Raw genomic sequence first — 16,635 nt, forward strand, 5'->3', positions numbered from 1 at the left:
ATGATCGGATTTGATATATTTTAGGAGTTTGTCCTAGGGTATATTAAATCCGGTCTTAGTTTGCTATATATTAGGACGGGAGAGTATTTTCTCTACTTCAAATATAAAAATCTAATATCGGATGTAACATTACTATGAGATGTCACATTTGATGTAAGTTCTTACTCCCTTCGTCCATTTTAAGTGCATTTGTAAGTTTTTTTTGTCTTATTTAATTTTTTTATTATTAGTATTTTTGCTATTATTAGATGATAAAATATGAATAAAATATAAAAAGTACTTTATGCATGACTTATTTCTAAATTTTTTTTTATAAATTTTAAATAAGACGAACAGTCAAACATTAAACATATAAATCTACAAATGAACTTAAAATGGGACGGAGTAAGTATATTTTGTGATGGAGGGGCAGTCAGTACTACCAGAAGTACTTTTCTTTAAAAAAAACTGTAACGGCTCAGCAATCGGGGTTACTTTTGGACCTGAAGGAGTAATTTATTCAGACGTAAACAGATTCGCTGTGCTCCTCTAACGTTGCGTGAAAAGCTACACAACCAAGGACATCTTGGGTTTTCATTATGTCAAATTGCAAGATTTTGAATTAGCCTGTTTCGAAGCATCCACCAGCATTGCCCCATGCACCATCCGTCCTTGCAATTTTAAAGTTTCCATTTGCATCTCAGGGCTGGAAGAACAAGAAGCTTTAAACGCATCACAGTCTTTGGTGTGCATTTCCTTTTAGCTATAATTAGCATGGTAGTCCCGCGCAGATTGCATGGCTAGCATCATTATTATTTCTCTCATATAATAGTATATATATTTTCTCATTATATTATTCAAATATATCAAAATGACAATATAATTTTAAATTTTGCAATAACTTTACAAAACTACTAATGTGTAATACTCATATTGTATTTTATATACGTGTTAGTTATTAATTATTTTTAATATCAAATTTTAGTTATTTGTGAATTATATATATTCCTATATGAACTCTAGACTCGTCTTTTAATATTTCTTTTTTAATTCCGAATTTTCTGTAAATTGTATTTCTATATATACTCTATGCTCTTCTTCCAATATTATTTATTTTTATTTCTAAATTTTTATTATTTTTAGTTGTATTTATATGTGGACTCTAAACTCATCTTTCAATATTCTTTAATTTTAAATTTCGAATTTCAGTTACTTCTAAATTGTATTCCTATATTGACTTTAAACTCTTCTTCCCATGTTTTTCTTAATTTCGAATTTTAGTTATTTGTAAATTGTATTTTTATACGGACTCTAAACTTTACTTTTAATTTTATTATGTTTATTCCAAATTTTAGCTAGTTCTAAATTCCTATCTGGACTCTATACTCTACTTCTAATATTTCTTATTTTTTTAATTCCGAATCTCTATTTTTTTTCTTAATTGTATTTCTATATGGACTCTAGTATCCACTTCTAATATTTCTTATTTTTTAATTCCGAATTTCAGTTATTTCCTAATTGTATTTCTATATTTCGAATTTCAGTTACTTCTAAATTGTATTCCTATATTGACTTTAAACTCTTCTTCCCATGTTTTTCTTAATTTCGAATTTTAGTTATTTGTAAATTGTATTTTTATACGGACTCTAAACTCTACTTTTAATTTTATTATGTTTATTCCAAATTTTAGTTAGTTCTAAATTCCTATATGGACTCTATACGCTACTTATAATATTCCTTATTTTTTAATTCCGAATTTCTTTTTTTTTCTTAATTGTATTTCTATATGGACTCTATAATTTACTTCTAATATTTCTTATTTTTAATTCCGAATTTTAGTTATTTCCTAATTGTATTTCTATATGGACTCTATACTCTACTTCTAATATTCCTTATTTTTAATTAAGAATTTCAGTTATTTCCTAATTGTATTTCTATATGGACTCTAGTCTCCTCTTTTAATATTCCTTTTTTTAATTCCGAATTTCAACTATTTCTAAATTATATTTCTATATGGACTCTGCCTTTTCTTTTTCTCCGATTAATGTGAGAATTTCTAGACCATGAGAGCGAACGTGGAGACTCCTTTTTTTATTCCTTTAATAATATAATAGATAACTTTTGTCTACTAGTATGAGAGGGAATCATAGAGAGTGGTTTCTCGATTTTAAGTTCAAGAAAGTATGAAAATATTGGTTTCATGGAGTACGGTTTGTTTGGTAAAGTTTCAAACTCTAAAACATTGATTTCATATAGTAGTATTTGAGATCACAAGCATTAAAATACTAATATTTAGACAATGGAGGAGAAAGAAGTAATTTAAAAAAGGAGAGAGAGAAATAAGGTGAAATGGCCTTTTTGCTTTATCTTCTTCCTCACTAGCTCGCTCCACTCTTCTTTTTTAAGATGAAGTTGAAAATATTTAGTTCTAACCTCTTCAGTTCTAGCAAAACCTAGTTGTATTTTAGTGTTCTCTAGCAGCAAAACTTGTCATGTTTGTAGGGAGTAGCCATTTTTGTTTTGCATCTAATTGAATGAGAAATTTGTTCTTATGCCAGTTGCCACTTGAGCTCTGACCGTTGACAAGCATGTGAATACTGCTATCCCTGGCACCATGCACGCTTATGCAGTAAATTAAATCGTCTAAACTCTACTGCTTGTAATAGTGCCTTGTACAATGTATCATCAAAATCATTGAGGTGTATTTCTGATGTTTTTCAACAGAATTGAAGTGTTTCGAACAACATGAACAACAAAAAGGTACTATATAACAAGAAACTTATACATTCTTTTCCACGGAATGGTGTTTCAAACATGATGAGGTTTCATACAATTCTCAAATTTTGGATGTACCCTTGTATTCCGGAGAACGCCCAAAATGAAACAACGACAGCAATCAAAATCCAGTGTATAAATCATCCGAACCTCCCTCCTAAACGAACAACACGAGACGTATCTACGGGCATTGAAGGACCTAAGGGAACTTTTTTTTTTTATGTACTCAAATGGTTCTTTACATCAAAACTGAATGTCATCTTGTTTGTCTCTAGGAGCAACACACTGCCATAGAGCTCGGAAGGATTCAATTTCCCTTGCATCTATTCCTACTGCACGAAGATTCCGTGCATATTCCTGCATAATAGGAAAAGCCCAAAAACTGGCATGTCAGCGGCGGTGCGGTGCATCCATCATAAATCGGATTACATATATATCATGTTTGATCATTTAACTAATATGTATTGTGGTTTGGTGTTGGGCAGAATAGAAACATTCAGATTAAATGCTGAAATTGTTTTTGCACAGAAAATGATAAGGTTAGAATAAGCCGGCCATAAGCAATAGCTGGGCCTTTGATGAAACTAAAAGGCAAAGACATAAAAAAAAATGATTCGATGCAAAATTTGCACCCAAAAATAAATCTTACAGCCAATGTATATATAATCTATCCTTTATAAGCATAAGGTGAAGAACGGATATCAAACCTGAATATCAAGAAATAGCTGCATGCAGATCTTGTCAGTGTCAGAAATGATGTTATCTGAGGCATCGGTATTAGCTCCTACTCGTCTTTGTGCACCTTGACGTAGTCTTTGCAATGATGATTCAGTTTTCCTTGCCTTTATATTGAATGAAAATGATATATAAGTCACAGATAAGCATATATGAGTTCCCATAAGAAGTTAAGCATTCCTTACTTACCACAGTGACTACTTCAGATACCATGTCGTAATAAATTGAAGTTATCTTATCTGTAGATCCACGGCGCAGCTTTGCTTTATCATCTTCTGATAAATAGTGAATACGGTCACCTTCGAGAAAGACCTACAAAAGCAGGGGAAAAGCACATAAGAAAATATGGGTGCAAAAAAGAACATAAAGACACATGCTTTTAGGCCTGCAACACGGCAGAAAATAAGTTATCCTTGAGGGTGATATCACATATAAGACTAATGAGTACTAGATACTGACCGTTACACTTAAAAGACAGCAAGAACACATAGTGAATGCAGCCATTAGGACATATAGATGCTACCAGCTGAGTAATTAACTTTTGAATTTTGATGGACTTGAGAGAAACATAAGTAATAAAACAGAGAAGTAAAACAGGATGTTCATTCACCTTAAGTGGATGCAAAATCCCAGATACATATGGAGAATGCCTCACTGGAAGCTTATTGGTCATTCTATATGTTGCTGTTATTCCCTTTAGGTGCTTCAAGTCCTACAATCAACCAGAAATATAGTTGATCAGAACAGAAGTACCATAACTCAAAAATTTTCCTTATGTACCATAGGAGTGATGAACCACAGATAAAGTAAGAAAATGTTGGTACTGCTATCCTGCTGACTTGGTAGGCTCACCTCATTAGACCTTTTAACTATGACCCCAATCATGACATTCATTACAGCAGGCAACAACTCCTTTAAAGGCTCAACAGCTTGCAGTACACTTTGTTTCACAAGAGCAAGTACTTCAGTTGGGCATGATGCTAGCGATTGGTTTACATGTTTCACAAATTGGCCTGATTCTGAAAGCTCACCAATTATGGCATTTACATCATGCATTACCTGTGCACCAAATACAACATTTAAATGTAACTCACAAAATATGCCTAATGGCCTCCAACATTGTATAGAATTTGTACTTTCAGTGTAATAAGAAATATGAGAATTAGGGGCCAAAATGTGTACATAATAATTAATGTTGACTAGCCTCCAATCTGCAGCACATCATGAAGAAAAAGCTGAAGAATTATTTTCTTTCCAGTTTACAAATGAAAAAAAGGACAGTGCCCAATCACTGTGCCATAGTCGATAATCTACACTGCTACCGATTGCAGACTTCCTAACTAACTAGCAACCATTCCTAGAATGCTGGTTAAGTTTGAAGTGCAAGGGATCAACTTTGTGCTGCTCTCCTGAGCAGTTAAAGTCTTAAACCTTAGCTTGAGTATGGAATTATTGCTAATTTAACTTAGTATGTCTACAACCATCTCAATGTCCATGGGTAAGATGACAAAACTATTTCAGTCTTAAGCCACAAGGTTCACAGTGAAGAATGAGAAGCAGTAGGTTCTGATGATTGAAATGACACAATTAGCATTCATGGAATACTGTAGGCATGACATACATAAATGAAATCCTCCACAGGCACAGATAGTGCCCATTCAGCATCTGCAGGAGAACTGGTGCCCCCATCAGAAGCTTTATGTGAAGCCAGACCAGAAGAAAGCCATGTTGTATACCTTATTGTAGAATGTAGAATAAAAAGGGTCAACCACCATACATTAAATCATAAAAAGTAAGGCAAAGAATCCTGTGTAGTAGCTATACCTTGAAATAAGCTGCAAAGACAAGCGGAGAAACTTATCACAGTGGGAGAAAACGAGAACATCATCACTCCAGCAGGCGTGCAAACTTTCTAAGAGCTTAACGCTTTGTTTCAACAGCAGTGTCTTTGGCTTCTCTAGATTCTCATGTGTTCCAACAGGAGTAATTGTGGCTGTAAGAGCAGAATCAAGACCACCGGCAATGTCCTGAAATCTTATGATTGAAACAGTCAAAGTCAAGTTAGAAATGAAGTTCTGAAGAACACTTGATTACAGAATAATCTAAACATTTATGCTTACTTTAAAGTAAAGTAGACAGCAACATGCCACTGTCGCATGAAATCGGCATAAGCAGGACCAGAGCGGAACTTTGTTACAGCAGGCTTAGATGAACAGTAACCTACAGTACCAAATATTCAATCAATCACAAACTCCCAATAGCCATATACATAGATTTTTAACCCAATCAACCGCATTCCTTGTTAGTCCTAGATGATGGTTGTCCCACTTGTAGTATTAATCATACTTTGCCAGCAAGCAACATTATTGTAGTAGGCTTAACTAGTGAAATACAAAAGAATAATCACATTGCAACATAAATAGGAATACCTTCCAGAAAATCAAGGAATCTTAAGCTTGCTTTGTAGTTTTTGAGGAATTGTTTAGGTTTTCCAGGAGAGGTGGCCCCGGGCTTTCCCTTCTGGATTGCCAAATGGACTTCTTTGAGTATTGAATTGGCCAGAAAATCAAAAACATGAAGCCCAGAGTTTGCTGCAAATCAACCCAAAAATTAGATGATGTGCGTCAATCTAAGTCCTTATGTAGCATTTAGTATTCAACTTACAAAATACTCCCTCCGCTCCAAAATATAGGGCACAACAACTTTTAAAAGTTGTTTCATAATATAAGACGTGCATGCATGCATGTAATTAATTAGCACATTCTCTTTCCTCAGTTATTATTATTTTAAATCCTACACTCACAAGATCTTTAATTCTAATGGTTGTATGTATTGTATTAGTTGAGGTAATTCATGACAATGATGTGATATTAATTATTTCTTGATCTTTGGGTAAGGATGGTTGCGCCTTATATTTTGGAATGGAGGGAGTAGTAAGCAATGATGGAACTTTATAATGAAATGTGTAAATTGTAATTACCCAATGAGGATATCTCCAAAATAAATTTGCAATCTTTTTCAACACATTGCATTATCTGCTCATAATCATTTTCTAGGTCATCAGAAGAAACCCCAGCAACCACTTTTGCATAGTTTTGAGGAACAATTTTCTGGAGCAACGGTGATACCACTGTTGTACGGAATATCTCTTCAGCTGAAGATGTGTTGTCAATAGCAGCATAAGCACGCAAACAGTTGTATATTACTTTGTCATCACGATGTTGTAGGCCATCCACAAAGCAACGCTCCAAGCTACCATCAAGTAGTTTTGTAGCACCTTGGACCCTCTTCTCCATGTTCTCAATAAAAGGGAGGTTCTGTACTGCCATAATGTAACAGAATAAGAATCATAAATATAAGTTGCATTGATAAGTACATGGTAGCATCAGGTAGCAATAAAACCAAAGCTACTGATATGAAACCATATTGACAGTTTGGCAGTTTGCAACAATCACATTACTAGAATTTTTTTCTTAAATTGTAGTTTTGTTGTGTATACTGCCCTTTCAATAGTCAATGGTGACACAGAAATAAACCTTTCCCAAGAAACCATTAAAGTCATTTTTGCATTACAATTTCTTGCTAATGGCTTTTCTCAGCAACAAAACAATGAATGAGAAGGTATATGTAAGTTAAAAATGTAAATGGACCAGTATTTATTGGTGAGTTGGTGTCACAAACCTGTGCATGACTGATGTAGAACTTGAGTCGGTTCATCTCACTGGCGATTCTTTCTAAGAGAATGCTTTGTGTCTCCCTAACATCTGTCCCATCCTCCATGTTTAGTGGTGTGGCAACATTGCCTGAGTAGCCCTTATCACCAGAAACGGCCTCAACATTTGATGAATCAGATGGGGCGGTTGGTAGTTCCTTGATCAGTTTCTCAACCTGGAGGAACAACAGGAAAAAGTGGATTTCAGAAGCCTTGACAGTAAGACCTTCAGATGATGGTTTATACAATTGAACGGCATTGCAAATTGTGAACCAATGGAAACCTTGACAAAATAATCTGAGAAGACCATCAGCCATAAGATAGGGCAATTTTTCTAACAAGATAGAAATTAGCATTATGGCAGGTTTAATCACACCAATTTCTTAATGTACATTCATGGACAAAATAGTACTTAGAGTTAGCATATGGATCATCCGCATACAGGGACAAACAAATGTTCACAGCAAAAATATGTACTACCTCCGTCCCGTCCCAATATAGTGCAGTTGTGAGTTTCCGTGTCCAACGTTTGACCGTATGTTTTATTTGAAAAAATATTATGATTAGTATTTTTATTGTTATTAGATGATAAAACATGAATTGTACTTTATATGTGACTATTTAAAAAAAATCATAAATTTTTCAAATAAGACGGATGGTCAAACGTTGAACACATAAACCCACAACTGCACTTATATTGGGACGGAGGTAGTACATATAAGATCTACTATTGCTGCATTCAAATGGAAGTGCTAAACCTCTCTAATTTCCTAGTTCGAACAAGAGGCAAACACTATAAGCTTATGATTCATGAAAATGAATAATCGAATATCGATGGCAAGGGGACTGGAAGGGTACAGTTTCATGTAAAGTCGGATCTACCAATGCAGTGCAGATAGGGAAATTTAGCTAATAGGAATAAGCTACATTGGCGTTTAACCAGGAGCGGCGGAGTAGGATCAGACCTTAGAGACGACGTGGGAGGTGTCGAGCAGCAGCTCGAGAAGCTCCCGTGCCGCCGTGGCAGCCGCGCGCTGCTCGAGTCCGGCACGGAGTGCGGCGAGCCCGGCGGCCGCCGCGGCGCGGAAGGAGGCGACCTTGTCCCTGAGCTCGGCGAGCGGGGGGCGCATGCGCGCGGCGGCGGCATCGACGCCCTTGAGGCGGGCGCTGAGGCCGACGAAGTCGGCGTAGTCGCGGTTGATGAGGCCGACGAGCTCGGCGCGGAGGGAGGCGAGGTGGGAGCGGAGCTCGGCGGCGAGGCTGTCGAGGGGCACGTAGGAGCGGAGGTCGGCGACGTAGGCGTCCGGGTCGAAGTCGGGGCGGAGGAAGGAGTCGGGCTTGAACCAGGGCGGGTGCGCCTCGATGGGCTCGCCGAAGAGGTCCGTCGGCGGCGGCGCCGCCACGGCGAGATCCGCCATGGCTCTGGCTGGATCTGCGGCGCGGGTGGGTGTGGAGATCTGGCGCTTCCTCCTCTACTGGGGATGGGTGGAGAGTGAAGAAACCGACGCCGAGGTGGGCTCGCGCGCGCCGCTTTCTATTCGGGCTTTGGCCTGCTAGTTTTATGGGCCGACCCGGTTCTCTTCGTGGGCTTGAAATTATGGGCCGTTTGTTGCCGCACGCAGGGGTGCCACCCAGCCGTGCCCGCCGCCGCTCGCCTCAGTCACCCTCCCAAGCTCCCCACGGCGGCGCTCCTCCTTACCTTCCCTGCTCGGGGAGGTCGGGGTCGCTGGTTGGATCCAAGAAACGGTAGCTTTCGTTGTTGGTTCTTGTTTTGAGGGAATCGTATGCGTGTGCAGAGGAAGGGGATTTCTTCATCTGGACAGTCGAGGTGCGCACCTGCGGGCTCCCTCCCGTCTTCTTCTTCTTCTTCCCCGACTAATCTGTGTTCGGTTGCTGATTTCGCGGAAATTTAGGGGCTTTCTCGTTGCTCATTTCAGCTGGGTGAGCTTTAGTTTGGGGAATTTATGGTAGGGGATTTGTGGGGAGGGGGACATTTGATATGACGGTCTTTCAGTTTGCAGTTGTTCGGTTAGTTTGTAGCTTTAGAATGCTTGTTCGAATTTGTGGGTGGACTTGTGGAAACCTAATTTTAGCGTTACATTTTTTATTATGCTGTTAATTGCCAGACTTTTTCTTAGGCAGTTCATAAGCTGTTGCTGTGGTTAGATATTTATAAATCTTTTATGTGATTTTGTAATACAGTTCCTTGTACTTCCTGCATATCTGTATGCTTTGTTTCGGGGAGGTTTCAGTTGTTGGATTGAGCAATACTTGTTTTTGCCCTTGTTATTCTGTAAATCATTGATCTTTTAGCTTTATAAAGCTTCTGATGGTTCTGTTGTGTTGATGGCATTGTGCTTGACTGCTTGTGTTAGGAAACCCATCATACCATATATGTGTTTCGTGCGATCGAGTGCGAGTTTTTGTGCAATGATGTTATGTGAAGTTCAGTTAACTGGGACACTCTTTTGCTTTGTAGGACAATAGCGTTTTCTTTTTGGGGCCCATATGGGATAATACATCTCTTATATGATACTGATTTGCGTTGCAATGAGCAGAAATGCAACTTTTGAGACAATTATAAACTGTCTGACTGGATACATTACCTATCTTGAGGTAGAGCGCCTAAACAAAGGATAACTAATCTGATTGTAAATATTATAGTGCAATCATTCAGACTTGATCTTTTTAGGGACCAAATTGGGCCTATGTTCAATTCAGTTTAAGCCCCGCTAAATTCATAGCAACCTGAGCCCCCAATATAGCTCCTGCCAAGACAAATTTTGATTAAGGGCCAACCTACAAGGCTAGCCCAAGTTTGATTCATGATGAGGAGCAGCCCAGACTAGAGTTTTACCCTTGTCCAACTCAAGAAATGTTTAGTATTACTTGGTTGAGTAATATTGCTCTATTGGCTGAAATGTGACAAACATCATAGATAGTACTAACTACTAACTTCGTGTTTTAGTTCAAAAAATTAAACAATCTATACCTAATTAAAAAATGTGTAAGCCTTCCAGGAGATTTTTCATCCGTAGTCTTTGTCATCCGCACGGTACGCGATTTTTTGTTCGAGCGAAATGGACTCTACTACGCGAGACCATCGTTCGTATCCTGTGCACATTCCAATATGTCCCAATGAAAACAGAATAAAATAGATATAAAAATTGAAGAACCATATACATAGATGTGAGATTGGACTCGATGGAAACACACAAGTTGAATTTCAATCGAATTGAATAAAGATCGAAGAACCATACACTTGACGAGAACAAAAGGTTGGAAAGAAGCAGGCATGGAAGGATGAGGACAATGTCCTTGACAAGCACAGATCAAGGCCTACCGTGCCCTCCGGCTCTCAAATCCTCATCCTGCACTGTCTCCCTCACAGCCCACAGGGTTCTCCTCCCTCTCCACTTCTGCCTCAACCCAAATACCAGGAGGGTCCTGCCCCTGGCTGTCGCGGCGTCGCCATTGGCTGCCGACCTGCTGTTCCTGTCACTGTCAAGTCCTGTCCTCTTGGGAAGACGACGACCCAGCTCTTGCAGGTTATACCTCTAGCAGTCTAGCTCATAGCTTCATTATTCTCATCGAGTTATTGTGTTTGAACTTTCTGCCACTTGCCTTTACTATTTGCCAATTTGTAGTTACTGAATGTGCTGTTGATTTGCTGCCATTGTAGTTTGAGGAATCGGGATACTGCTATCGAACTATGTATATTGTAATGTTTGCACATTTTGAACCTGCTTGTCAAATTTAGTCGATTATTGATTTTATAAGATGTTATTGCTATATTTGTATAACTTTTTAACTAAATTTATTCTCATATATGGGATTTGCGGTGTTTGAAAATTCTGGCATGTGATGTGAAGTAGGACTACCCAACCAAAAATTCCTTGGCCACGCCACTGCTCCTTAGAGCTGTATGTATTCTCCTAAACATTATCAATTCTCAGATATTCAGATCAAATATGGACAGTCAGCCTGGCATTTGGGAAGTTAATATTATAAACTTGAAAACTAATCAAAGCTATGTGTTTACTTTCTTTTTCATTGTGAGTAGATATTTAGGAATACTATCAGAACAAAATAATGGGTTATCAATTATCAAGTACCTTTTTTAAAATGAAATGTGGCACTGGGCTCTAATATTTTAATTTCTTGAGTTGATAATACTTTAGGACTTGGTAATATGCTGATCAGTTCCAACTTACTTTCTTACTGTGGTTTTGATATATAATTTGTGGACATAAGGCAGTTGCTTTCCTTTTTTTTCTCTGTGTGTAGGGACTCTGTTGGCGAGAGGGGTCAGAGAGCGAGGGATAATGCATTAGGCCGTGTTTAGTTTCCCCCCTATTCCCAACTTTCCATCATATCATATCACATCAAAAACTTTCCTACACACATAAACTTCCAACTTTTTTTTCATACTCCCAACTTTCTTCAAACTTTCAACTTTTTTCAGGAACTAAACACACCCTTAGTGCACTTCCCCACTGCAAGACTCCATCATAAGTAATGTTTTGTCCTAGGTCCTCCATGGCAGCTATGATCTCGACAAGGTGGTGGCCAGTGGCTAAGGATATGGTGATTCAGTGAAGGCAGAACAACAGCTTACTTCCAGGGCCTCCTGTCCTGTTCAGTTTCTCCATGGCCGTCATCATCGACGTCCGCAACTGCATCCAACTCCTCCGCTCCTGCAGTGCCGTGGCCGGCCAGCAGCTGCACCAGCTCCTTCTCAAGTCTGGCCATGTCCCATCATCGCTGCCGCCCTCTAACTCCTTGCTCCTCATGTATGCGCGCTGCTCCCCACTCCACCAGCATGACGCCCGCCGCCTGTTTGACGAAATGCCCGTCAAGAACTGCTTCTCCTACAACTCTGTTATCACCTCCCACCTCAATTCCAGAGACCACCATGCAGCGCTTAATATCTTCCGATCCATGCCCGAGAGGAACACCTTCTCATGGAATACAATCATAACTGGCATTGTGTCCACAGGCAATCTCGACATGGCCCGTTCACTGCTGATTGAAATGCCTGTCAAGGATCCTGTGGCTTGCAATGCTGTTTTGCATAGGTATGTCCGGCGTGGCCAGGCGGATAAGGCATTTGCATTACTCAGGACGGTTGGTCAATGCAGTGGTGCAGATGCCTCTTCTCCATGGAATGACCCTTTTGTGCTTGCGACAATTGTTGGTGCTTGTGCTGATTGGATGAAGTATGATTTTGGGAGGCAGGCTCATGCTCGGATGGTGGTTTCCAAGATTGAACAGGATTTGGTGTTGAGTTGCGCATTAGTTAACATGTACTGCAAATGTGGGGATTTGGATTCTGCTCGCTATGTCCTTAATGGTTTAACTCAGGTTGATGAGTTCTCACTTTCTGCACTCATATATGGCTATGCTTCTTGTGGACATTTGCATGAGGCGATACGACTTTTTGACAGAAAGGAGGAACCAAGCATTGCTATGTGGAATTCTCTTATCAGTGGCTGTGCATTTGCCTGTTGTGGAAATGATGCTTTTGCTCTTTTTGCAAGGATGATGCGATCAGATGTGTTACCTGATTCTTCAACTTATGCCAGCATTTTGAATGTATGTGGTTTTTCAGTCATGGTGAATCCTGGGCAACAGATTCATGGGTGTGGTCTAAAATGTGGAGCAGTCAATGACATAATAGTAGCAAGTGCACTCATTGATTTCTACTCAAAATGTGGCCTCTGGGAGGATGCTTGCAGAGCTTTTAGAGAGCTTAGGTTTCATGATACCATAGTGCTCAACTCAATGATCACTGTTTACTCAAACTGTGGGCAGATAGAAGAGGCGAGAAGAATTTTTGATATGATCACTGGTAAGAGTGTGATCTCATGGAATTCTATGGTGGTTGGGTTGAGCCAGAATGGGCATGCTAGGGATGCACTTGGGTTATTCTGTGAGATGCATCGGCTTGGTTTGCGGCTTGACAAGGTTGCTATAGCCAGTGCTCTGAGTGCATCGAGCAGCATTTGCTCTATCAGTTTTGGAGAGCAGATCTTTTCTCTAGCCACTGTTCTTGGTTTGCAATCTGATCATGTTGTTGCGTCTTCACTCATTGATCTGTATTGCAAATGTGGAAGCCTAGCAAATGGGTGCAGGATCTTTGAAGAAATCGATAAGCCAGACGAGGTCTTATGGAACTCAATGCTGATTGGTTATGCTTCCAATGGGTATGGACATGAAGCATTGGAACTCTTGGAGTTGATGAAAACTAAGGGCATAAAACCAAGTGAACGAACATTTATTGCTGTCCTTTCTGCATGCTGCCACTCTGGACTCGTGAAAGAGGGACTGACATGGTTTCACCGGATGAAAGCGGACTTCAGTGTGAGTCCATCAGCTGAGCATTACGCATGTGTGACTGATCTCTTAGTCCGCGCAGGTCGGCTAGAGGAATCAGTTGAATTCATTGAAAATATGCCCTTTGAAGCTGATGCGGTTAGCTGGACAACTGTTATTGGTGGATGCAAAGCTCAGGGCAATGAGGCCATGATGCAGAAGGTGGCGAAGAAGCTGATGGAGATGGAATCGTCACATCCCAGCTTGTATGTGCAACTGTCCAGTGGGCTTGCTTCTCTAGGGGATTGGACTAAATCAGCAGAAATAAGGAGTATGATGTATGAGAGAAGAATTACAAAGAATCCTGGTTATAGTTGGATTGACTCTTAGAAATTGTTGCTCAATCAGTTGATCAGTGGAAAACTGGAATATTTGGCTTCTGTATTTTTGTTGGAGTTGTTTTCCAACCACAAGCTTTACAACAGCTGAACAGGAAAACTGTTGTCCCTGGATGAGCCAAACATATGCAGAAATGTTAGTTTTCCCATATGTCTGATTATCTCACACATATGTGACATTAAATCGGTTTCCTTCCTCTGTGGCAAGTAACATCGTCCTCCATCCCCAAAGGCTGTGTTCAAGCCCATGCTATGTACAGCTTACTTTTTGATATTTTCCTTCTTACTCAAATTATATCTTGTATACTGAACCCTGTGTTAATGGTAGCGCACTTAGTTACTTCCATGTGTTGTGTTGTCAACCTATTCCTGGCCCCCTTGTTGGTGGAAGTGCTGCAGCAAAGGATGTGAACAAGTGGCTTGATGAGATTATTGGAGGCTATGATTCCTCTATCAGGGAGTTCCATGGAGGAGATGATCAGAAGTTGCTTATTTCACTGCTTAAAATATTGTGCCGACACTATGGAAAGCTCCGTTCACCTTTTCGGTCTGATCCATCGCAGGAGGTATTTGCTTTTTGTACTGCTCTACAATATTTAGATAATTCATTACCACAGTTAAAAGCATCCCCTTGTCATTAATTTCTCACATGGAAAATGGCCTGTCCATACAGGATTTTAAGCATGTAACCAGCAACACTGAATTAATGTATGCATGTTAAACTGGACCTGTGAAATGAAAAGATCTATTCTTCCTTGAGATCACTTTATTTTTCAATCAGCGTTTGTCATATAACTGCTAGCTATCTTTTATTTAATTTATTTCTATTCTTTTGAAAGGAATATTGAATTTCTTTCAAATTCTTGGTTACAGGGTATAGCTGGTCCAGAGATGGCAGTGACAAAACTTTTCTCATCTTGTAAGAGCAGTGGTGCTCATAAGGGAGAGTATGGAGCCATTGTCCATTGCATGAAAAACATTCCGTCAGAAAACCAGATTCAGGTAATTCTTATTTCTATCAGAACATCAGCTTCAGGGGAAAAAAAATAGTAACCCTGGGTGTGGCAACCATTTCATTGCAGGCTACTGCTAAGGAGGTTCAAAATCCCCTAGTTTCTGGTAGAAGGAAAGAGGCTCTTCAGTATGCTCAGGCAGGTCAGCTTTGGGGACCCGCATATAAGTTTGCATTGCAACTTGGTGGTGGTGGATAAGGTGTTCTGCTACTATCTATACAAGTTTGCATTCATTTGTAGACTGCACGACGCACATATTTTACCTTTTTCCCTGGACAGTTTGTTTAATGTTTGGTTGACTGATGATACAGTTTTATGTGGATACTGTGAAGAAAATGGCTTACCACCATTTTGTATCTGGATCACCTTTGAGGACGTTGTGCCTTCTTATTGCTGGACAACCTGCAGATGTTTTCAATGTTGAGAACCCTACTGTTGATGGCAATTATGGTAATTTGCATTATGGTAAATTATGGTATCAATATACCTCCAGCTAATATTATGACAATTATATCATTTTTCATCTCTTAAGAAAATTATCTTTTTACCCTTTCTTCCGAAGTATTTATAGCAATACTTAAATACCTTTTATATGGTAGTACCTTTAATTGTGGAGCGTTGGATCTTTACTAATTTTGGAATGCAAACACTGTAAAACTTATCTGATTTTGTTAGAACGTTACTTACAAGTTTATATCTTATTTGCCATATCAGACAAACACATTTGCTTGTTCACCACCAACAAAAGGATGCGGAACATTTAAAAAAATGCAATTGTGTCACAAGCAGTAGCGACAACTTCCAACATGTATAACATACGCGTACTCTTTAAAAACTGCTGGTAACACAAAAAATCCATTTTCATGTTTATCTCATCCTCTTCACTTATGACCACAATACAGACACACACAGTCCTGTGACTGTACCTTAAGCATTTCAACCGTTCCTTGTTTCACAAATAAAAGTTACTCTTCCACCCAATTATAGATCAGATGTGTTCAGTTCTCTAGATACCCAAACAGACATCTATACTCTTATGTATGGATTGCTAAAATTTCTTAACATAATCTGTCTTCAAACGAATTTCATTAACTGCACAAAATTAAAATAGCAATGAATTCCATTACCCATACACATCTGAACTGCAAATGCGGTCCTCTATTTTTCTGCTCTCATTGTCAGAGTGTAATGTAGTTGCACAAAACAAAATATTAACATATACATACATTTTTATACATTACTCGGTGGCACTGAGCTATTCCTAAAGCAGTATAGAATCCATACATGAATACAATGTAGAAATGACTAAAATTCAAAATTTAAAAATAAGAAATATTGAAAAATTCAAAATTTAAAAATAAGAAATATTGAAAGAAGAGTTTAGAATTCCTATAGAAATTAAATTTATGAATAAAGGAACTTCAGGATTAAAAATTAAGAGATATTTGAAGAGGAGTATAGAGTCCATATAGAAATACTATTTACAAATAACTAAAATTTAGAATTAGAAAATAATTAACAACTATCACGTATATACATATGAATATTACATGTTAGTTAATTTGGTCAAGTTAGTACATAATTTAAAATTATGCTGCCATTTCAATATATTCTTAATAGTAAAATGCATAAATATTTATGCTATTATGTGAGAAAAAAAAAATAATCATGCTAACCGCACAATCTGTGTGGGTCTTCATCCTAGTTT

At 38.6% G+C, this 16,635-nt stretch overlaps 2 protein-coding genes across 6 annotated transcripts; one reads left to right on the forward strand and one right to left on the reverse strand.

Annotated features, from left to right (window-relative positions):
• Nucleotides 1–2,740: 2,740 nt before the first annotated feature.
• On the reverse strand, nucleotides 2,741–8,685 carry LOC127767742 (conserved oligomeric Golgi complex subunit 2). The gene is made up of 12 exons (XM_052293179.1): nucleotides 8,167–8,685; nucleotides 7,171–7,377; nucleotides 6,470–6,806; nucleotides 5,919–6,080; nucleotides 5,610–5,709; nucleotides 5,314–5,523; nucleotides 5,111–5,225; nucleotides 4,342–4,548; nucleotides 4,100–4,201; nucleotides 3,679–3,801; nucleotides 3,462–3,596; nucleotides 2,741–3,111 (listed from the first exon to the last, which is right to left on the reverse strand). Exons 1-12 carry the CDS (start codon nucleotides 8,617–8,619, stop codon nucleotides 2,998–3,000), a joined length of 2,265 nt encoding a protein of 754 aa, XP_052149139.1. The 5' UTR covers nucleotides 8,620–8,685; the 3' UTR covers nucleotides 2,741–2,997.
• Nucleotides 8,686–8,837: 152 nt separating this feature from the next.
• On the forward strand, nucleotides 8,838–15,425 carry LOC127768058 (putative pentatricopeptide repeat-containing protein At1g77010, mitochondrial). Of its 5 annotated transcripts, none has more exons than XM_052293572.1 (4): nucleotides 8,838–11,124; nucleotides 11,489–14,480; nucleotides 14,788–14,916; nucleotides 14,997–15,425. In XM_052293572.1, exon 2 carries the CDS (start codon nucleotides 11,852–11,854, stop codon nucleotides 13,904–13,906), a length of 2,055 nt encoding a protein of 684 aa, XP_052149532.1. In that variant the 5' UTR covers nucleotides 8,838–11,124; nucleotides 11,489–11,851; the 3' UTR covers nucleotides 13,907–14,480; nucleotides 14,788–14,916; nucleotides 14,997–15,425. The 5 variants fall into 5 exon arrangements, with proteins under 5 accessions (XP_052149532.1, XP_052149531.1, XP_052149530.1 ...); XM_052293571.1 differs by having other exon boundaries at nucleotides 8,838–10,749; XM_052293570.1 differs by having other exon boundaries at nucleotides 8,838–9,029.
• The last annotated feature ends 1,210 nt before the right edge of the window (nucleotides 15,426–16,635 follow it).

Source organism: Oryza glaberrima, chromosome 3, assembly GCF_000147395.1.
Source record: "Oryza glaberrima chromosome 3, OglaRS2, whole genome shotgun sequence".
NCBI classification, from domain to species: Eukaryota; Viridiplantae; Streptophyta; class Magnoliopsida; order Poales; family Poaceae; genus Oryza; species Oryza glaberrima.

Coding starts and splice junctions, on each gene's coding strand:
- LOC127767742 (XM_052293179.1), bottom strand. CDS start 8,619: ATGGCGGATCTCGCCGTGGCGGCGCCGCCGCCGACGGACCTCTTCGGC. Junction 4,549..5,110: donor CTGTGGAGGATTTCATTTAT/GTATGTCATGCC, acceptor TTTGGTGCACAG/GTAATGCATGATGTAAATGC. Junction 3,597..3,678: donor TATCTGAAGTAGTCACTGTG/GTAAGTAAGGAA, acceptor TTCAATATAAAG/GCAAGGAAAACTGAATCATC.
- LOC127768058 (XM_052293572.1), top strand. CDS start 11,852: ATGGCCGTCATCATCGACGTCCGCAACTGCATCCAACTCCTCCGCTCC.